Source organism: Acipenser ruthenus, chromosome 1 (assembly GCF_902713425.1).
Source record: "Acipenser ruthenus chromosome 1, fAciRut3.2 maternal haplotype, whole genome shotgun sequence".
NCBI classification, from domain to species: domain Eukaryota; kingdom Metazoa; phylum Chordata; class Actinopteri; order Acipenseriformes; family Acipenseridae; genus Acipenser; species Acipenser ruthenus.
In genome coordinates this window covers 35669717-35694032 of record NC_081189.1, presented here as the reverse complement: position 1 = coordinate 35694032, position 24316 = coordinate 35669717, and the positions used below count along the sequence as shown (strand labels likewise).

The 24316-nt window shown below is 36.5% G+C and overlaps 1 protein-coding gene across 3 annotated transcripts in view; it reads right to left on the bottom strand.

Annotated features, from left to right (window-relative positions):
• Positions 1 to 24316, bottom strand: part of LOC117972824 (netrin receptor DCC-like) — a 276112-nt gene that overhangs the window by 160683 nt on the left and 91113 nt on the right. For all 3 annotated transcript variants that reach the window (XM_059024341.1, XM_059024342.1, XM_059024347.1), the window contains exon 2: positions 6858 to 7178. In XM_059024341.1, the coding sequence (XP_058880324.1) occupies positions 6858 to 7178 (321 nt within the window). The remainder of the gene's footprint in view (positions 1 to 6857; positions 7179 to 24316) is intronic.

Below are 24316 nucleotides of genomic sequence, written 5' to 3'. Positions count from 1 at the left end.
TTTAAATCTAAAATGCCATGCTGCTGAGCATTGTTGTTTTATTGTGTTTTTTCAGCATCACTATTAAACGATAATACGAACAACTAAAAACCATCAGTATTGTTTCGTTTGAAATAAAAGCTTAAAACGGCCTTGCACTTTGAATGTTCCTGACCCAGAAAAAGTAAAAGCACAGCAAATACTGCAATAAACAGTATCTTTAATGTTTTCTCTTTTCAGCAAGAACATTGAGATAATTATCTTTCTTGTTTCTGTGTGTGTGTGTTAGCCATTAAGATTTAGGCTTCAGTTGTGTGCTGATTAAGTAGGTGCACAGTATGGTATTGCAGTTCAATTCTCCTTGTCAATGGACACTCTTGTACTGAGTGTGTAAGAACATATGGCACATTTGGCAATGGAAGTCTTGAATTTTCTTTTTTTTTTTTTTTTTTTTTTTTTTAACATCTGTTGACCCATAACTACAAATACCTCAGAGCAGTGCAGCCAAAAGGCATTTACAGTACAGTACAAATTAAGAAGCTGCATGGAATAAAAGTAATCATTACTTAAAAGCATATTGATGCCGGCCAAGACATTACTTCAGTTTGACATTATACAATATTATCAATGAGGGTCTTTGCTCGTTTCTTTTTTTCCAAGCTGTCAAGATGCAACGTGACGGGGGAGAGAGGTTAAAAAAAAAAAACTGGCTTGTAGTTGTTCTCTATAAATTCATACATGGTGTCTCAAGCTCTAATAAGTAACACACAACCCTTGCTTGGGAATGTCTAGATACATGAGTAGAAACTGCAACTCACTCTACCAATTTAATCAAGTACTGTATCTAACATTGTTAAATTTCTCTAATGGCAATTTGAAGTAAATCGTTTTCAGGATAAATCGTTTTCAGGATTGATTTGAAACATAAACACATTTAACACAAATAATTAGTATTAATTATTATGAATTAGTTAGCAGTTGCTTTTATCCAAAGTGACTTATAGAGACTAGGGAGTTAACTATGCATCAGCTCCTGCTGCAGAGTTACTTACAATAGGACCTTGGTTTTACATCTCATCCAAAGGACAGAGCACAAGGAGGTTAAGTGTTTTGTGTTAGGGTCACACAGTGACTCAGTGGCTGAGCTGGAATTTGAACAAGGAACCTCCTGGTATCAAGCCCTTTTATTTAACCACTGGACCACCAAACCTCTTTACATTTTATTAAAAGGAATGTGTGTTTAAAGAATATGTGGGCTTCTTAAGGAACCTTTTTGTAAAATGACATTTAGAGAACAATCATATTGTTTTTAAATATTAATAATTAAAAAAAAACTCAATGGGTTGGTAATAACATTGTCAGGTATTTCCAGTTATTATTAGTAAATTGTAAAACATTTAGTATAGTTTATTTTTTTATTTCTATTAGCTGTTTTAAAGGGGATGTCGGCAACTGATACACAATAGTTGGGTAGCAAGTCTGTCCGTTCTCCCAAAAAGTGGTGCTGTTGTTTACTTTACATACTAGAAAGTCTTAAGTGGTCATTTACAAGCAATTCACATTCCATAATTGCCCTCTGTTCTAACAACTGTGTGATATACTTGTCTGCTGTTTTTACCTCTGACACAGGCTCCCAGGCATTTCTTTAATTGATACAGTATGAATACACAATGAACAGGAGTCTTCCTCAAATATTTTTCTTTAATTTTGTGGATCATGGGTAAAACATATATACATCTTAATTTAATAACTTAATTATTATATTGCTGTGTGATGGCTGCAAATACTCATAGAAACAAACCAGTCATACAGTATGTTCTGGTTTTGGCTAGCTTGGTGTGTAACTCTTAGTCTAATAAACCGTGCAACATTTGGAAGCCTTGTAAAGTAAAAGCGCTAGTCCTAGTAAAATGGCCTTGATAGGTTATTAGTCTATATGATTTTTATTTTGAGGATTATAGGAAAGGATGCTGTTTCCTTCATTAGGAATTACAATGTTTGTCAAAAAAAGAGCTTAAGGTACAGTTCTGTCATTATATATTACTGAATATAGATTAATATAATAGTGTATTGGGTTACAGTAGTACAAGCCTTTATCTAAAATGAAGAAAATAAGTTGTGGCTTGGACTTTTTAAAACCTGCATAACCTTCCCCAGGATTGGATTAATTTTATGTTTCTTGTCAAAACTACTCTGGAAGCACAGCTCGGATTACCACTGACAACCTGTTCTGAATGATTTTAATAAAAGTCAGATTTTGTGAGGCAGCCGACACCAGCCTTCGAGCAGCCTGTCACCAATAGTGACACAAGCCTTGCATTCACAGTCATTTTTTTTCAGCAGCTTTCTGTGTCTTCAGAGGCTTAGGCAAGAGAGGTACTGGAATAATCATTAGGAACATTAAGATCTTCCAGCATACGCTGTACAACGCAGCAATTTGAGTTTAATTTTAGTTCAGAGTTCTATTATAAGTAACTTGCTTTAATGTAGGGTTGTGAGAAATGTTTGAAGTCCATCTGTTCAGGCATACAATAAAGTCTGGTATTTCTCATTTTGATGGTTAAAGTCCAATCCCAGTTCCAGGTGGGTCCATATTTTTTTTTATCTTTATTGCTCTGCCTGGACAACTGGACATGGAACTTCAATTGACCAACAGGGATGTAGACTGTCTTCGGTTTACTGTATAGTTCAATAGCTTGTGAATTCTGTTTATCCTTAAAGAAGTTTACCGTGTTAAATTTGCATTGTAGTTTTGCAGTTTTCCCATGCTTTACCCATAGTTATACTGTGCATTGACCATAGTTGTCCATGTCTAGTTATGATTCCTTGGTTAGCTACAGTATGCATGCTTTACCAAACTACTCTGAGCTTTACAATGCTTTCACTATGCTTTATTACAGTTTGTGCTGCTTTTAAACCTTTATAAAAGAAGATGCATGCCTTTTGTATTTCCCAAAAGCATTATGTAATTACTAGCCAGTCCTACAAATCATAGTATGTTTAGTTATCAGAAGTAAACTGTTGGCCTGGGGTGTTAACACCTTTGAAAAATAAGTCAGACCAGTATGCGTGTTTGTCTATGAGTGCATGACCTCTTTACGAAATCTAGTTGGCAAAAGGTTAGCACTAAGCCAATGATGTGCTGAGAAAAAAAAACAAAAAAAAACATTTAAAAAAAATCAGGTTTAAATGGTCAAAAACAATCAGAGCTAATCAAACAAACACAATATGTGCCTGAGAACATTACTCTGCATTGTTATTCAACCGAAGAGTATTAAGTGACAAAATAAAAACTTGGAACATAAGGAAGAAGTGCTTCACAAACGAACGGCAGTGCATTGTACCAAGACACTTTTATCATCATCCCAAGTATTTTCCAATTCAGAAACACATCTGTTTTTCATCACATTTTACATATGCTACTGGATTTTTTTGGGAATGACTTCCTTTTTGTTCTTTTTTTTATGTTATCTATGGTGCTAAAGCAATTTATTCCTGCCACAGTGCCTTTGTGTGTTATTCTACTGAACAAAGGCAATGCTTTCTATCAAGGTTGAGCGGGTTTTCCTTTTTGTCTTAAAATAAAGGGATCAACACAAAATGTTTTGCTGTTCTTTTTGCTTGAACACAGAAGTTTTACATAGAAAACTGTTTATTGTAAGTCAAGAAAGCGTTTATTGTGCGTTGCAGATGCTTTTGTAATTATAGGATACTTCTTTTTCAGTATTATAATATCTGTCATCCCTTTTCCAAATTGTAATTCCTTACGTAGATACAGGTACTAGTTTGAAATGTAATTATTTCTTATACTGTAGGTTTTACCATAATTGTAATACTTGCAAAAAAAAAAAAAAACTCTTGGCAGTACTATTGTATTACATTAGGTACCTTCTGGCATATTACCCTTATAGTTTGAAGGACAAGGGGCAGCTGGGAGTGTTGTAGAGTGCAAATACTGTTTGTGCCTGATATGATGTAGTGCTCAGTCTTTACGCTCTTATTCATATTCGCACCCAGGTTAATAAGAGCCCTCACTCTCCAAAGCACCCCCCCACCCACCCATTAATTTTTTCACTATCTTAAAAGATGATGTAACTTACATGTCAAAAACTATTCTTTTCTTATACACAATTAAACCAATTAAGTATTATTAACAGATACACTGTATTTTGTTTAGTGTTTATTTGTAATAAAATTACTTTTTAAAAGTATTTTTCCATGGCAAATCGAGCTCACAGGCAACCTTGTCTTCTACGGTAAGTAAAACAATTCCACATTTCACCTTTCCCGTTTCATGGCTGAAAAACAACAGGTGCTACAGGCTTTGAGAACAGAAGAAAGAGTGAAGTAACCTTCACTTTATATATTTTTTGATGATAGCATATGTACAAACGTGAGCAAACTGTTAGCTTTCTATTACATTCTCTCTTCTACTTGTTTGCAGCTCACAGATTAGCTTCGGGCCAAGTCCATAATTTTACCATTACGACAGTGTTTCATTTTAACCTCGCTATGTAATACCTCATTTAAAATGCATAAAAAGCTTTTGTTGGGAGAAATCTATTTAAAGAATCGTCACATCTCTTATCTTCAGTTGGGTAGTTTTTTAAAATTAACTAAAAAAAAAAATTAGTCCAGTAACCATTGTTGAAATGTTACAGGGCTGCATTATGACGAATGTTACAATGCAATAAATATTAATTTCAAAGGGACATGGTTATGTTATACTACATAAATACATGGCATACAGTGCTTGTAACAGTGAGTTCAGCTAGAATCCCACACTGCAGCTATGTAACATAACTACATACAATAAAAGTATAAAGTACACTGCTCTGTTGTGTCGTACAAGCGATTGAGAGAGAGAAAAACATTTAAATTTAAAGCTGATTGCTTGTGTTGTGTGCATTACTTATTTAAGTGTAATCCCGTATTTTTACTTGACTTATGCAATGTACAAGACAGAAACATCAATAACAATTTGTTAATACAACAACACTACTGTCAGAGAAATTACTCTCTTTTAATGCTGTAGTAGTTTTTAAAAAGGCTGTTGGGTTTTTTACGCATTTTAACTCCAATGCTTCTTTACAGTGCTCTGTCTTCACTTCAATATACTGTCATTAACCAACATCTGCAATAACCTTGGAATGATGAAGAGGTTTGTTAATATTGTAATGAATGTGTACCAAACATAAAGAAACATGTTCATTGTGAAATGTGTTTACGTGTTTTTGCTAAATAAAATGATGAATTAAATTATTTATTTCTAAGTGCATGCTTGTTTACATTCACCTACGTAAAGTGCCACTCTCCCTGAGGGCTTCAACTGCCCAGTAACCATGTCCCTTCCGTGGTAGGACTGGTCAAATCACTGCATTTAACACAATAGCATTTATTTACACTAAAGGAGGTTTTGAGTTATATGCATGGCAAAAATGATGTAGATTTTAGAACCATTTAGCTTCACAGGTTGGGGAACAAATGCTGTGTTTATCACTGACCATCCCGTCATGTTTTCATAAACAAAAAAGGGGGTTCAATCTTACAGAGGATACCTGTATAAAACTGGTCTGTGCTTAATGGTGATTTTTCTGCTAAATGCTAAGCAAGAAAGGGCAAGTACAGTGCACAACATAATAGAGGGCCTGTCACATGCTGTATATAACTCAAGTGACACTGCATCCATGATTTCACTGTAGCTTATTAGCCAAATAACCGCCCAGGTAAAGATTAAGAAAATAAGGGCCTGGTCGTTATTTCGAGCAAATACGGTAAAATCAATACATTTTGAATGTTTTCATAACCGGCATTACGTATGTAGGCAGCTGAACCCCCAAGATTGTACTGTACATGTACATTTCTATTTTTTTTTTTTTTTTGTGCTCAAAATGCTTTAGTACTTCAAGAAACAAATGAATGAGCGTTCGGATAAAGCTGATAAAGCTGCAGTGCCTTCAATTGATACAATCTAAGATTAGATTGAGTCTGGGCTGCAGCTTCCCAATTTGACGGTGGAGCTGAATATTAAAATCCTGAGGCATTCACTGAGCAGTGTGGAAATCTCTCTTCTTTTTTTCTGAAGAAAACCAAAATAACCTTTTTCCCCCTCAGTAACAGACACCATTGGGAAATTGCTTTACTTTATGGTTGGCAACATGAAAGGGTAATGTCTTCAGTTTTGATGTAAAGCACCACAATGATGAGACTGAGATAGAAGTGAGTGGATAGAAAAGCAGAGCCTTGCTCTCCAAGGGGTCTCTTCAAGCATTAGACGATGCTGCTGAGCTCCTTCGAGGAACTGTGGAGCATTTGCTTCAGTTCCTTACAATTAGGCTCTACGTGTTTTTACTAAACAGCAATTATCATTGTCTGTTTCTCATTAGACTACAAGACAATCTTCCCTCAGCATACACTTTCAGTGGATTTTACTTTTAAAGTGAATGAAAGTCAGTGCTATGCAATCATGCACATTTATACGCATGAACTATAGGCTGTCTTGTAAAAAATCAAAGTCAATTTAATGTCAGCAAAGTCAGCAAAATTCAGTTCTTGCTGTGCTTAAATTATAGTACAGCAAGTTACTACCACATGCTAGATTACAATCCATGCCTTTATATTGAGACCTTTATTGGTACACTGACATCTACTGCATCTTGTAAATGTGTTTCAACCAATCTGCTACAGATAGTCTCAATACTGAAATACCATTCCAACCACTTCTATAGTTTTATAAATAGACTTCACACGCTTGGAATTAAATTGTCCATGAACTACTGCAGATATTCAAATAAATGACAGCAAAATGTTTCGTATGGTATTCAAATTAAAAGCAACTAGTAGACTTTAGTAAGTGTAGCTGTTTGTACAGAACTCACCAGCTACTGTTACTTTAGCTGTCCTGCTCACGATGGCGCCCACACCCTCCAGTGAGGCCTGACACAGGTACAGCCCTTCATCCGGCCGGTGGTGCCGGGAATGCACCACGTTTTGTATTATGAGAGACCCGTTAGGTAGCTGCTGTCTCCTCTCCTCCACCACTGAGTTTAGGAACACCCCATCCTTCTTCCAGGAGATGACAGGAGTGCCTTGGTCCGACTCTGCAGAGCAGTCCAGCTGCACGTTGCCCCCTCTCACTGTCACAATATCAGCAGGCTCCTGCAAAAACTGCAGCGTGTTAAAGTTCTTCACCTGTGAACCTGAAATGAGAAAGAGAAGAATCATCAGGTATTCTGTTTAAGTAGTTGTGCCTTAGAGTTTATGACCAATATCAAATTCATTACTTGGGTCCTTTCTGTCCTGGTACAAATTTCAACACTGATTTTAAAATGGCCTGAGCTGCAAATTCTGTAATACTAAGCAAGTGCAATATTAATTTAAAACAAACCAAAAATCCAAAGGATACCCAGAATTATTATTATTTTAGTATTATTTTAGAAAGAGATATGTAGTGTAAAAAAACGTTTAGATCTTTTCAGGTTGGAGACCATTCTTAAATTCAGAGGCAGTGTATTCAACAAGGAGGTGAACAACATGAAAAACATATTGTTATTTCATTTCATACATTTAAAATCCCTTTAACTTTACAATGTTACAGTGCATTAACAGTATGGTTTTACCCCTAATAATCCAGAGAAGAGCTTGTTGAAGATTTTGACACTTGACCCTGCACTGTGACAAGTGGATTACCAGTACCCTATGCCCTTTCAGGTCCCTTAGCAACAAATACAAATGGTTTAATCCACCATGGGGCTCTGCTCTATGTCAGTACATATTAGGTATTTCTACATCTGTGTGTGGGTTAATTCACATTTTAAATTATATTTCTGTTTGGTATTTTTATTAGCAATGTCATTAAGCGTGTCATTTTGTTTCTGTAAGGTTGATACTGCAGTGTGCATAGACATAATTTAAATACTTATATTACAGTACCCACCCAAATTCACACTGTAACAAAACAATGCAACACGTTTCAGGATGGGTGCTCCGCAGTTAATTATTATGCATGAGCTCCACCCTAATGAACGTTTGCCTTGCATAATGCAGTTTACCAAGTTTTCACCATGCTTTTAGCTATGCATTTACCATAGTTATTCTTTTTTTTTACTAGGCTTTATCATCATGTTATACAATTTGCCATTTTCTCATGTTTTGTTTTATATCTCAATATTTTGTTTGGTGTCTGCACGCCCATTTCTATGAGATATGTCTCACTCCGTGTCTGGTGTTCCAAAATAACATAGCATTCATTACAGGCACATTTTAAAATGTGTCTTTCTTTCATTTTTGTCTGGTGCAATGGGTGTTCATAAAACATCCAGGCTTCGTTTCAAAGTACCATTTGTCAAAATGTCAATCTGGAACGTAATGTCGAAGGATTTACAGTAACACAATCTGATACAGTATCAGTCTACAGGTGTGAGGCAATTAGCTGAAGAAGAGGAATACCATTAATCAGAATCTGAATTCTTCCACTGAACCGTTCAGAAAAAAAAGGTAGAAAGAAAAAATGTAAAAGTAGAGAGAGTACTGAAATACTGCCATTATGAAAGCAATGCCTACCCTGTTTTCCTCATGCAAACGTATCAGGAAAATTAACAACAAGGATTAACTTTTGCTATTTAGTCCTTCAGGATATAGGTACATTGTATTGCAGGAATAGCTGCTTTGTATTCTGAAATCGATTCAGTAGTTTTCTACACCTACTGCTCTGCTACAGTATGTTACACCATTATTGTACTGGACATTTTGAAATAAGAAAATGCAACCCTGGATAATCTCTTTTTGTTCACATCCAGCAGCGGATTTAAAGTAGCACAACAGCTTGCTAAAGACCATTATGGGAAACACGATAGGTATTTGAAGCTATTTACTCTCAGGGCCCAATTCAGTTATGTGTTTCGTGTAGAGAAAAAATAAAAGTTAACTTACAGTATAACTTAGTCAACCTTACTGATACCACAAGAGTAGCTTTGCAGGCAGTTAGCTGACAACCCTGCCTGCCAGGTGTCTGAAGTGCAATACAGGTATGTCACCGTATTGTAACCTTAAGCATAATAATAACAATATATAATTAGACAATGCGACATATAGAAGAATAAAAGAAAGTAAATGGATAAATAGACTGAACACAATTATGCCAGCGGGACTCAACAGAAAAGAATGAACTAATTAACTTCAATAAATATATAACATTTAAATAAATAAACAAAATTCATTCAAAAGTTGTGCATGCTGATGCGCTGGGGAGGCCAAATCTAGACTGATCCTCAGAGCCAGCATTGCATGATATAATAAAAATATAAGTTTATATAAAGTAGTGTTAATTAGAATTAATACAGATTCAAAGATAGAAGTAAAAATGATGTCACAATATATAGAACACCATTACATCATGTAAGAATAAATCATGGATTTGAACGTAAACAATAACAAGTAGTTGTCATGCCGTCAAAAACCTATAAATACCTCCAATGTTTTGATCCAAACACAGGCTCCCTTGAGAAAGATATGTACAACATATCGAAACGTTGGGCAGCTGGCTCTTTGAGCTAAATATATATATATATATATATATATATATATATATATATATATATATATATATATATATATATTTTAGCTGCCAATATACAGTAAAATATCAAAGCCCACTAAAGGAAGCTAATAAACGAAAACAAGTGTAGAAAAGTGTGCATATGGTTTTTAACTGCAAACAATTTAAAAAGAAAACAGTCACACAAAACAATAAACCATTTGTGTAGGCTACATAAAATCATACACCACTATATATGATAAATTGCATCACTTTTTTTAGCTGGTATGCAAGCAGCCTACAAATAAGATCTATGTGTATATCTGGCTAATAATCCCCTTATTACTGACCTTAAAATTACACAATACATGTAGGAAAAAATACTATATCAAAGTGCTATTTAAAATAAAGTCAGTGCTTGATTGGGCAGTGCTTGTATTTCTTGTCAAACTGGTTGCAGTCTTGCAGAGCTCTGCACATGACTTTAGTCTGCACAGAATGCAGTCTAATCTGAGGAAAACACAGTTTCTTCAGAGGACACTTTTTAGTACACCAGGGATGTATGTTAGCAGTAGAAAAAAACCTCATAAACTAAGCTTGCAGTAAGAATTTTGGGGTGCCTGGATGCTAGGGCGTTATATAATTATTTTAATGTAGAAATGGCCAAAAAGAAACTAAACAATACATCTCAAGAAAAGTTGAATTGTGCACAGACAAAGGCAAGCGACCTTCGATGAAAGACCCATTTGCTTGGAGTGTAAATTAATGCATTAAAAGTGAAACTGCGATGGGTGATCCTATAACAACACATCATTAGTAGAAATGGGATATGCACACTACAACAGAGTCAAACACAAGGATATCAGTAGTCCCAACGTGCCAAGGCCATCCAGTTCACTTCATCTGGAGAGAAGTGATGTGTAATTGAAAAATTTCCTTTCCTTGGGCTATAGGATGACTTGAAACGTGATAAGCTGACATGAAATCCAGTCTTTGCCTACAAACTATAATACCCCAGACAGCTTGTCAGAAAACTATTTTAGATGTGTGGAAATGAAGTGTTTGGGGAATGGCAATGAGCAAGTCAGCTGACATTCAGAACCTCTGAATCCGCTGATTGCATGATTTGACTACCGGTATGCTGCTGATACCAGCTGTGCAGCCAGCCTAAGGCAGGAAGGCAGACAGCAACCATAGTGGCTGTTCATTCTTTCAAACAGCATGCTTCACAGTGTCAGTATAAACAGAGTAACAGCAAAGGGTGAAAAAAAGGCCTTGGCCCATGCTGGAAACTGGTTGTATTTCAGAGCTGCAGCAAATTACCAGACATTTCATTTTTTTCTGAAACTAGCATACCTTTTCTGTTAAATGTTTGGCTTTGTTTCAAGTCATTCTAGTATAACCTGTGATATAAGGATTTCACTCTGGCTCATTCTTGTAGGTTATACTCCTACACCATTTGGCATGCATTTACTTTTTTCAGAAAATGTCTACATTTTCTCTCAGGCCTTACACATGCTGCAAATATGCTATGCATTGTGACTCAGTGCACTTACAGTCAGGGATGTGGGAAAGAGGGGTGCTGGGGGGTTGAAGTACAGGGGTGCTGTGCACCTGCAGGTGCAATGATAAGTCCTGCTAGTTTTGTTAATCTTATGAGATGTGTATGTGCAGTGCACTGCACTCTTTTCACATTGCTTTGAAACACCAATGATAATAGACTAATCAGTGCTGACTGTCAAAATGTTTTTACAAGTAAATATTTCTAAATTGCTGTATTTAAGCAGATCAGAACAGTATACGCTATTTTTCAATTAGTTTGCTCTTAACTTTTTATGGTAAGCATGTTGTACACATTGTAGCAAGGACTGTGCTTAAATATATTTTTTTTACTTAAATACATAAACAGGCGTTGATTAGTTTTATTAACATGTTTAACAAAATAGCAACCGAATTCATGGCTTCCATCATATACAGGGGTTACAGTTTTGTTCGATAGCTTTCAGCACCCCCACTATAATTGTTCCAGCATCACTGCTTACAGTAGAGCTCAAGGTAAAACTTTTTTTTTTTTTTTTAAAGTCACTGAAGTTAGCTCTGATATTTTATAAAGATGCCTGCCTTAATAAAATAACTTCAGCTGTGTTTTCACATTTCCTACACAAAAAAAATCAACTTCTTGCTCTCTACCTATATTAGGTTTTTGGAATACTAATTAACCCTTTCAGATTCTCTGCCACCATCAACTTCCAGCTGCATGCAGACCAATAAGCAGTTGTCATCCCTAACGGTAACACAGTGATGCTTGATATTCCTGGTTGAAGACTGATGTATAAACTTGAACTAGTCAGTAACCCACAATCATGTGCCTGCTAAATTGATAAATCTTGACTTCTACCCATTACAGTATGACCACATTTCACAGTGATTTCAAGCTGTTTTTATTCTGACCCACCTTATCCTGATACTTAGAAAACTCTCTCCTTGAGAAAGAGGGTCACCTGCCTAAACAGGCATTTCTCTTTGTTCATTTGGAATGCTGTTATACTCTAATTAGGGAACTAGCCTTTAATTAACACTTGAAAGCAGTTAATTACATTTTTAGCAGGAAGCTGAACTTTGTATCATCAGTGAAAGACTAACTCTAGCACACAGTCTGTATTGAGCACATTATTCAATTTAAGAAACCAAACTGAATTACACACTGTAATTGTACTATTAAACAATACATTTACAGATAAAATATGTGGTATAATGTATAGCAAAGCACAAGATATTCCTACCTATACAAAAATAAATTGTGTTAATGACAGGGTGTTTCCCACAGAGAGGAATCTGAAATACCCATAGGAGGTAGAGATGGGGTACAGCTGGGAAGCGTAAGCTTACACTGCCCTGCTCTAAAAAAGGACATCAGATTCCAAACAAACAAGGAGTGCTACTGTACCAGCCACTCGACATGCAGATTGTTATACACTGCATGTTCTAAAAGTTGCTTTCTACTTTTTCTCCAGCAGTCCTTAGAATTTAAAAAAGATCCAACAGTGCCTGTTCCTTTAACAGGCACTGTTGGATCTGCTGTAACAAAGAGCATTATTCAGAGTTGCCTCCATGCTGCTTTTCCATTTGCTCTTGGGGACAACAATTGGGTGTATGAACGGATTGATTCTTTTTTCTACCCTCATGTCACCCGACCTACATCACTGGACTCTTGTATCTAGCAGGCAAGCAAGTAATATCTAAAGCTTTTCAAAGGATAAACCTCACCAAGGTACCCCTCCCCTCCCCCTTACAACACAATCACTGCCCCCCATCTGTTATTAAAATAAATCTAAATTTCTCTCTCTATTGGACTATCTTCCACAGCATACGCTCCCATTGTGAGGATTTAAGTATTTATCCTGCTTTTCCATAGATAATACAAAGGTAATAATCATAAAATGCTGTTCACAACTGACAAACGTTGAAAAATGCACCCTTCCCCATGCCTGCTGTCTCAATAGTAATGTGGAGGGACACTGGTTGAAGATGCCAGCTTCCAACATCAAAGAGTTGATTCCCTTTTTGGAGCTGATTAGGAAGCCTTGTAATTAGGCATATATTACATTGTAGCTATGCTGGAAACCGATTGCCACAAATTGGTTAATGAAGACTAAGCTAATGCATACAATTGTCTATTGGTATACACATCTGCAAATTCACATGCCTGTGTTAAATTATAACACACGTTAAAGCCTGCTGATTTTGTTACATTCACACATACAGAATGTCCCAAATGTTTTCCTCTGCCTTGATCAGATCAGTAATACTTAAGCAATAATTCAATATATATGTTAGATTGTCAATGCAATTTATGTGTGATTAATCTGTATTATTTTATACTGTCTGTAGTTCCTTCTGTGATTAGATAGCAAGGGCTGTCTTAAAGAGTTTTAACTCAATGTACAGCAAGTTATCTCCTTTTCTGTAGAACATTTTCAAGCTCTCTACTCCCCTAATTGAATTTTGAGGTGGTAGTGTTTGTCAGGGTCATGCTGACCTGGAACTCAGTTGCTCTTCTTCATGATGGTTTGGGTGGTTGTCCCCTGGGGGCAGAATGAGACCGTCTGGGGTATCCCACACCTGTTAAACCAGCACACGCGACATCGGAAAAGCCAATGACAGCCAATGACTATGACTCGACCAACAGCTGCTCCAGTTCTGCCTTTCCCAGCAGGAGTCCTAATAAGTCACAGCAACCAATACAGCCCTGCCAAATCAGCCCCCTTATTGTGTGATAGTACAAAGCTGACAGAGTTATCACCGTACTGTAACAGTGCTGCAGGGTAAAGCAGGGTTTTTCACATATAGAGTTATCTGCTTTTTAAACTTAGCTATTTAGGAATGTAGATGGCCAAAGACTGATTTCCAAGTGTAAAACAGCCATGTTTGGCAAAAAGCAAAAACATTTTTTTTTTAAATGTTAAACAAGGGTGCCACTGAAAAACATTGTACATTTTTTGTGAGCTTAATATACTGCATATTTGGATATACTCTTGACTTGCCTGCCAGGAACAAAGGCAATCACACGCCAAACAAAAATACAATTGACAAGGGCATTTCATAACCCCCATAAAGTACAATATAACCAAAGAGAAATGCATCATTCTGCTTGTGGTAATATGCTGCCAGCAGCAGCTGCAGCAAAATCATTCTGGCACAATTACAGCATACTAATTAGGGCTGTAGTATAATATGAAAAATATCCAAATGCATTATCTCGTTACTACAAATCAAAGTCTCCTGCAGCTTCTGCACATCTTTAACATTCCACAGCTCTCCTCTGGAAATACTACACCCTCCAGTTTCATTCCTGTGTCAAGGAAACTCTTTGCCATTTGATTTCAATTTAAATGAGACACAAAACCACCCAACCATAGCATCCCTGTCATCCTTACATTAAACCTTCACCCATTTTTTATGGCACAGACCAAGCTACTGTATTTTCAACAATGCCCACTTGCTATGCATGCACCAGTAGAAGCACGTTTTAATGGGGATGCAGTTCTTCCATTACTATACCATCAGGAAATAGCTCAGGAACAGCTTTTCCTTTGTTTATACAGTACTGTAGTACAGTTGAGCTGTTGTAAAAGCCAGGGCACTGGCAGTTCTTTATAGGAAAAAATAAAAATGTACTTCCTTTTTCTTTAAGAGTCACTTTTTGAACAAAACAACATCCAGCAGTGTACAAAATGACTAGATACTTTAAGCAAAACCCACACCTTGGTTTTAAGTAAAACATTTAAACGTAACTTTAACATTGTAAGGGTGGTAAGATTTTTAAATATTGTGGGATGGATCTTTTTAAAATAACCAAAAATAAAGCATCCAAACTCAAGCTGTATTAAACCTAAAAGCAACTGTAGTCTGGACTGTCACCCTGTCACAACTGTCCTATTCTCCCCAGCATTTATATAAAATTATTTGTTTATTTAGCAGACACCTTTACCCAAGGCGACTTACAGAGACTAGGGTGTGTGAACTATGCATCAGCTGCAGAGTCACTTACAATTACGTCTCACCCGAAAGACGGAGCACAAGGAGGTTAAGTGATTTGCTCAGGGTCACACAATGAGTCAGTGGCTGAGGTGGGATTTGAACCGGGGACCTCCTGATTATAAGCCATTTTCTTTAACCTCTGGACCACACAGCCTCCTTGTAAAAGTCACTGTCTAGCAGTGCCCCATGACACTTAAAAAGAAGCCCTTCTCATCATTTGGAATTTGGATGCTAGCTCAGTGGTCCTTTGGTCTTAATTAAAAAAATTACGGGTCACTTCTATGTAGAAGGCACCATAAGACAGACAGAAATTATAGAACTGTTCAGCACCACCACAGATTTTCAACATCAACAGTCTTTGAAAGTATATTTAAACCCTGAACAACTGAAAACATATTTTATGATTAGAGCCAGACCTAATAAATAGATCACTCCCAAAACATGATTTTTTCACTTTGGTGCGTTCCTCTGCGTTGACTCTAATTATTGCTATGGCAGCACCTTCACAATTTCGACAGCACCTTCACAATCTCACTGACACTGCATTGTATTCCCCTTTCAGGCATTCAGTATAACACAGCCAGCATTAGTATGCTACTACCCTTTTTTCTCCTATGTGGAGCAGCACAGTCTGTTGATGGGTGATGGTTGCTGCAGGGTTTCAAACTAAAAAGTAAATACGTTGCAAAAAGCATACTTTATTCATACGGTCACATCAAATAACAATAAATTAAGTATTTGTAAACAGCTGTGTGTTTTGCTGGAGGTTTTTCTCATATAACAAACACGATGTACAACAAAGGTTTTTTGTGTTTGTGTGTGTGATCGCTGATACCTTTAGGGTTAACTGAAGTAGCCATATATAATACGCTGGCTTTGGAAAAACAGCTCTTCTTTGGATGAGAAGCAGAGAAGCAAATTGAAAAACCTTTGCTATACTCTGCTTATACTTTTCACATTATCCCACTTCTATAGAAACCGAGTGCATCTACATGGTTCCTTAGTGGTACAGTAATCGGCAGCAAAGCTTTGCATCATGTTGTATATTTCACATTTCTTCACCCAGGACAGCATGGTCAGTATATGGGATTGTGACCATGGTGAAATTGCTCCCGAATTGTGTATAGTAGGTCCAGCTTCAACATCAGTGCAAAGATTCACTTGGCTTTACAATCTGAATATTGTTTTTTTCTACACAAACCACTGCAATTAACCTGATTTACAGCAAATGGTAGAGGTAGCACAGGACAACATCAACATTTTTGCAGTTTCTAGATACTATAAGAATGTCAACAGTTTCAACAGATTGTAAATATATATATATATATATATATATATATATATATATATATATATATATATATCCCATTGATTAATGTGTGTATTGCACTGATTGAATACTGTGTTCTGGGTAAAAAGGCTTGCACTTAAATAGGTTTGATATAAAAGGTTTACCAAATAAATAAATAAATAACTTACTCATTGATTCTTGAAAATTGGCTCCAAATAGGGAACAATATATCTTTTTAGGTCTGGCCTAACTCTAATTGCCTAAGGGTTACTTTGCTCAAACTAGTAGATTGTTTTCCACATCAATGAGTGCAAATGATTTGACTTTTCCTATATGTATGGATGTGACTCTCCACTATAAACTAATTTAGTCTCCACAAACAGAACAGACAGGCCAGGGAGACGTGTTAATTATTGTACACATAAAAAATAATCAATTTAGTCCAGATGCAAAATCTCAAAAACATCAGCACAAATGACAGACAGATTTTATTTCCAGACTTCAAATAAAAAATGTAAGAACACAAAGATTTCCTGTAGAGGCCAACGCATCAGCAGCTACAGTATACTCTTATCAAGCTTTTACCAACAAAGAAGAACCACACTTTGGGGTATCAAGTACAGTTCACACCAATACTTTTTTCAGACGTAAAGCTTTTTGTTACCCGCATTTGGTTGACTTTTGGATTTCATTTTTTCACACACAAAATAAGTTATTCACATATCAATACTCCTGCAGGAGGGTGAGAGGTAAACTGAACACTGTAAACAATGTTTTATAACTTCAATGGGATGGGCCAATGGTGAAGCTACTGTATAAGCGTTATATATTATAAATCGTGAGATGGTACAGTATGTTGGGTCATTCTGAAGGGTTAAATTATGTTAGGAGGCAAGGGACTTTAAAACCCTACTGTACCGTTCAGTGCTTCTAGTGTTTAAGAGCATATCTTGGGGTAAAGTGAGTTTTTAGTACTGTACAACTGAAAATGTGCCTTTTGGTGGTTCAGCACAAACCCACAAGACACGGAATTTGAGAATGTGATATTTTTATTGATGATTATAGTATGATACAGATGAATAATCTGACTTCAAACCCACTTAGTTTTAGGGCCCACCAGCTGGCCGGCTGAACGAGGTGAAAGACCCCCACAGTGATTTAATTAAGGGGAAATTGAAAAAACAAATGGAGGTGGCAATTGGGGGAGGGATGTGAATCAATTGCACATAAGGAGGGATAAGTGTTTGGTTTATTTATAATCTCCTAATTGGTTAGTAGATGATGTCCTGTAATGAGTGTGGGAGAAGTCCTTCCTACCAAACTAAAATGATAAACTTCAGTGTCTCTGACACAGCACAAGAAGCAGCTCATGTGCACTGCAGATGACCCAAGAATCTGAATGTGGCCATCTACAATGCAAAGCAGGAGCAAATACAGTGAACGGCTTCTGGGGGTTCTTTGATGCTGCTGTTATTTTAAAAAGTGGAAACTCCTTATGTTGAGCAGTGGCAGGGAATGTCAAGTGTGAATCTGTTAACAATAATGTTTAAAATTGTTCTAGAGTTTCCTTATTATTCAGAACATCACACAGATTTGTTTCTGCATCTTAAAATGTATATATACAGGCCCGTCGAGAGAAATGTGGGGTCCCGGTACATCATATTGGCTGGGAGGCACCCACTGGGCAGCTGCCCCAGTGCAGTCCATACTGCAGTAAAAACGCGTAGGAATTATTTTTAAAGGGTTATGTTTTGTTTACAACATATGTTAAAGTAAATGAATTTGTCTCTTAATAAGTGCAACACTATAAATGCTGTATTATTTTTACTAATATGATTTGGAGGTTCCAAAGACACAGTATCACAGTATCACAGTTACTTTTTTTGTGTAATAAGTGTAATACTATTAGACATAACAAAATATTGTATGCATATTTAACTGAAGTCATTATATATTTGTCTTTTTGTTTTAGGTTTTTTTTATAAATGAGTCAAGCATGAAATGTGGACCTGTTTGACACATCCAGCTGTGTTTAGTTATTACTTAATTAAGTGTCATAATTTATAGATTCACTGTTTATCGCTTTGATTAATGTGTGATTGTTTATCTCTAATTATGCTCTACAAGATTTTAAAAACTAACAGTACTTTCAGAATTGTTTGGTGCCTTGGGCCCCCACTTGCTGTGCTGCTTCTGATACACTGACTGAGACGGGCCTGTCAAACTTATTGCGCCTCACTTATTCCCACCCCTATATCTCTGAAGCCACCCACGATAGGTTAATAATTCAAAGAGGTATGTCTACCTAACACATAGCATTAACCAATCATTGATTTTCTGAGAAATTGATAAGTGGTTATGGCCTTGAAATACCGCCTCAAAATTTTTTGTTTCATGTTCTGCCAATCGGGTCTGTAGAAAGCTTACAATTATTTGTATACCCTCGACTACACCACTGTATATATATATATACCCTCAACTACACCACTGTGTGTGTGTGTGTGTGTATATATATATATATATATATATATATATATATATATATATTAGCATAATGAAACATTTATTATATAGTGGCTGGATCAGGCAGGCATAGTACTCAATAATCCATCTCAATAATTAATTCACAACAGGAAGGTAACGAAATTAGCATGCACCCTTATCAAAGAGGTATAATAGACACAAGCATGTGAGCTGTATTTGTCGTTGGCATGATTTATGCCCATCATCTGGAAACAAACAGCAGAAAATTACAAAGGGACCAATAAATATCAATGATGTCAATGACAAACAGGAACAATAGTTTTAGGATTCATCTGTTTCAAGGGAGGGGGTGAGTTTGTGGCTGGTTTGCAGAGACAAGGGTTTGTAATTGGGGAATTGCACAGGGTTTTGATTAAGATTGCCCATTTTCAAATTTGTCAGAATGCTTTTACTGTTGCTAATGATGCTGCTGCTTAATTAGAGGCTTATACAATGGCTGCTTGCTTGGTTTCAGACAGTCCCAATGGCCAGTTACCATTTTAAGCAAAACCAAATAGGAAGATGCTCTTGTAACATGCATATGTTAGTTGCGCTCCCTAACTCATCTCTGGTGAAGAGAAACCTATTGAATTAATCACTTGCACCTTTTAATCGAGAAACACATTGACGAATTGTGTTCACTCCTCCTTCTTTTCTAACTCCACCCTGGGGGACAATGCTTATTTTCACAGCACAGAGATGCACATTATCATGAAGGAGATATTTATAGCCTAATTGCATCTAAAGTACCGGTACCTTTATTAAAGGAAGAGAGTCTTTGACTAAATGATATTTAAAAGAAAATAATACATTTAGAAATGAATCCAAAGAAAAGGTATTCATCCTGTATTTCTAATTAAATATCTCTAGCATTATATTAACAGGTGCATGATGATTTCATTATTTTTGGACATAAAACACCTTAGTTGCTAGGACAGGAAAACAAGTCATATGTGTAACAATGAATATACCATTTAAAATAAATTTTAACATATCCATGGATTATTATGAATTTGTGTTTCAATTTATCGGGAGGCTGTGTGGTCTAGTGGTTAAAGAAACAGGTTTATAATGAGGAGGTCCCCAGTTCAAATCCCAGCTCAGCCACTCACTCATTGTGTGACCCTGAGCAAGTCACTTAACCTCCTTGTGCTCCGTCTTTCGGATGAGACGTTGTTGTAAGTGACTTTGCAACTGATGCATAGTTCACACACCCTAGTCTCGTCTCTTGTAAAGCGCTTTGTGACGGTGGTCCACTATGAAAGGCGCTATATAAAGATTATTATTATACATATAAATGATAAACATTGTCATTGTTTGGATAAATCACTGACAGACTATTTGCTTGCAATATTACATATCAGTTGTTGGTTAATTGCCATTAAATACTTTGAGTACCTGGAGTTAAAAATTATGTTGCCATTATAATCATCAAACCACATTTAGTACGACTAACTGGCTTGACTGCCACTTTAATCCTGCCACAGGAAGGTCAAAGATTAAAACCAGGTCTGTCAGAAGTGCATTACTATTTGTATAAAATGTAATTAAATCAGCATTTTATCAGAATGTACTAGACAAAGAGAAGCAGATGTGATATATTTTATTGGACTAACTAAAAAATACTTAATCACAAGCTTTCAAGACATGAAAGCTTGTGATTAATTATTGCTTAGTCAGTCCAATAAATTGTATGTCCTTCTCTTTGTCTATCATCTCTAGACTGATACGTCTACCACGTCAGAATATACTGAAATTCAATTCAAAAGTTAGTTTAGAGTCTTTGATAAAAGAGAAGTACAGTACAGACCCCCATGAAACTGCCAGGTAGAGCATTCTTAAAAGTAATCAAAAGGCATGTTTTATATTGATAAGCTTTTACTCCTATGAATTATGCAGTTTCTGGTAATTATATAGTTTCTGGTGCTGCCATCTCTGTTATCTGAGTTTGAAGACATAAAACTATAATATATGTTGCACACTGTATGAATATGTGCTATTTATGAAGATATTTAGGGCCAAATGAATGATGACTGACAGCTGGAAATGATGTGAATGGAAAGGTATTGTAAAGGTTAAATTTGATATATGCACTTTTTATTTTCTGTGTCCTATTATTTTGCCCCCTATTTTCTCCCCAATTTGGAATGTCAATTTTTTTTCCCCTCTCACCGCAGCAATTCCCCACACAGCTCAGGAGACCTGAAGGTTCAGTGGGCATCTTCTTTTATACCCAGGAACTCGAGAGCAGATGTCAGCAAGCTACCGACCTCTGGAGGACAAACGCCAGCCCTGCTGGTGTCCGCTTTTGAGCTCACTGGGCACGTCGCCAGGGTTCGCTGTAGCGCGATGAGGAGAAACGGTTTTGCCTCCCTGACTCACAAGCGCACCAGAGCCAACACGGCGCTCCCTTCAGAATCCCCAGGGAAGACCAGTGACTTCACACAGCTAGGACGCAAACCTGTGCTGTATGACTCACCCTGCACAACACGTGACTGTGCTTTTACCAGGTGAGCCACTCTGGGACCCCTGATATGTGTGTATCGGTTGTCATGTGCATCAAAGGTGTTTCTTTGCCCTAAGATATAGCATGGTAAATAATCTCTATTCATATTCAAATAGGGTTTCATGCAATCCTGCCATTTAAACTCATTTCAAAATAAGACAGCATTTCAAAGCAGTTACATGGTTTTTAAAAGGTCAAGTCTTGCCAACCTATGCTACTGAATGTTAAAAATACATTTGCAGACTCCTTGATGTAGGTTGAATAAAGAACATGAAACAGCATGACAACTGAATGTTTGCCTAAATACTGTGCTAAAATTTTGGCTGCATGCAAACTATAAACTTGGTTGTGACAGTCATAATCTGTTCACTCCACATGAAAATGTGTGCCTAGTATATGCTGATCTCAGTGGGAATGCTAGCATACAGACCTGTAGGGTCAAAACCAGAGGTGGTGCCTGAGTTTTCAAACTGTGTACATTTCTACATATTTACTTATATACATTTACTATATATGGCCCTATTCCGAAAACATGTTTACTCATAAGTTATTTAAGGTCAGTATTTTTATTAATTTACAATGCCAGCCCCTGTGTGGCACGGGATAAAAGTTGGAAATAAGGATTCTTGTAATTACAAAGGCTTTACAAATTTGTATATACCAAAAAGCATTCAAATTCAGAATATGAGGGGAGAAATACAGTATGTGAATTCATTTCAGGATTTTGCTATCCAAATTTGGGATGTGCTACTACATGTTAATCTATTTAGTTGAAGATACGTATGTAAAGTGTAAAAGCTTTTTAAGCTTGAAATCGCTCACTGAATAAAATCCCTGATGACGAGTTCCAATTAATAAGCCAACTAAGGCACAGCACCAATATATTGGAAATTCCATAAACATTAATTGAATATGATGCATTTTTTAAAGGCTAAGTGAATAACTACCAGAGTAAAATTTGAAAAACAGAACCTATAATTACTTGATTTAACATTTTTTTTCCAAGAGGAACAGAAGCTAAAAAATTACTCACATGACTAGCTGTTTAAATTACCCCCCCACAATTGCAAATGCAGTACCTCAGATCTTTACAACCAGGAATCCTTTTAAACTAATTTGAAATGGGAATGCACTGGCATTGATTACAATAGGCCAGCCTAGCCATGTGCATGAAGTTTCACGGTTGGGCGCAGATTGCTTTTGTGCTCCTGCCTTACCACGGGGTCGCCTTCTGGCTAAACGTCCATTGATAAAACAGGTATAAGAAATAAATCTTCCTAGGAGGAATTGATGAGGAACCGATTACTCTTTCTTAACATGCATATACACACATGCACACAAAAATGCTGTCTTGCACTATCTGGGCTTGAGCTAATGTATTGTGCACTTCAGCTAATGCAGTGAGAGCGGCCATCAGTTGCTGAGGTATGGCATAGTAATAACCCACGTGACCACACAATGGGTTTCTAGGGAATAGGACAGGCATCCAACTGATTTGTGAACACCTTTGAAGCTAGTCAGCATTCTATCTCAGTTAAGACAAAAACATGCATATGGGGAGCTTTACTCAAAGAGGGGATTTTTAAATGTATGTACTGTGGCAGACACAAAAGCCTAGGACTGAATGTGCTCCTTGGTAGTAGAAGTTAATGCCACATTCAGCTTAACAACCAGAATTACAAATACACATAGGTTCCAAAACATACTGTACATCTAAGCAAGACTAAAATAAAAGGGGAAATGTTCTAATGTTGTACAACACTTCTGACGAGACAGGTTTATAGAGTCATCAACTTAAATCAAAGCTGCTGCCTTTGAAAGAATACATTGGAATGTGCCGGAAGTAGTTCCATGTTGCACTGAAGGCAAGAGCCAGAAATCATCCGTAGCACCACCAATCCAATACAACACACTGTAAAGGGTTGTAACAGTTAAGCATGGATTTTTAATCATTTCTACTGTGACATGTTACAAAGCTCCATTGGAATTCAAAAGGAAATAATAGTCATTAATATGTTATTACAGTGGAATTCTATCTTATTGTAAAGTTGCACGGGTTGCTGCTGGTAAGAAGAAAGACACATCTTTAGCGCCTGATGTACACACTGCAAGCAGTGTTGTTTATTGCTTTTTTTTTTGTTTTTAGTTTTGGGCTTGACTTAATATAAATTTACAAATCTTGTTAGAAGCTTAACCTTGTACTTCTATTCTGCTATACAGCTCTGGCCAAAGGTTTTGCACCGCCTAGAATTTTAGGATTGAGATATAATTTAAAAAAAAACAAAAAAACTTTTTGAACATAATTTTGATATTTTATTTAACATCATGTAATCAAAGAGACTACAAAATTATATCGCAAAAGTCTACCGGAAGCCATAATAGTAGTACCTTATTACATGTTAGATTTTCAAATGTCACATTTTTCAATTTGTGTCAGTTTTTCGTTAAGTATATGAAAAACTACAAAGCGGTACGTAATTCAATATGTTAACACAACATTATTCAGCAGGTTTCATTCGGCTTTATGAAGCAAATTTAGTTAATTCTATAAGGTGATACAAAACATTTGGCCTCAGCTGTAGATTTAATTTGGTGTTAAAACAGTGCTTTGGCAGGAAGCAAACAGGTGAACTCAAAGCAGAATCAGTGTATTGTTGTTGTTCAGCCAATAGCAAGAGCTTCTGTTTGTTCTTGGTGTACTGAATAGATCGGCATAGAACATTAAACCATGTTAAAAACTGATTACCAGTACCCAACAACCAAACTACCCAACTAAAATACATTAACGGCTAAATAAATAATAGGCAATGGAGAAGCAATTATTTTCACAATTATTCACTGGCTTGAAGTAATCAAACTTAAGTCTCATTGTGGTGATTACAATCAATAATCAGTCAATCATTCTGACTCTTGCCCTGTGGGATTCAGATCTGAGCTGACC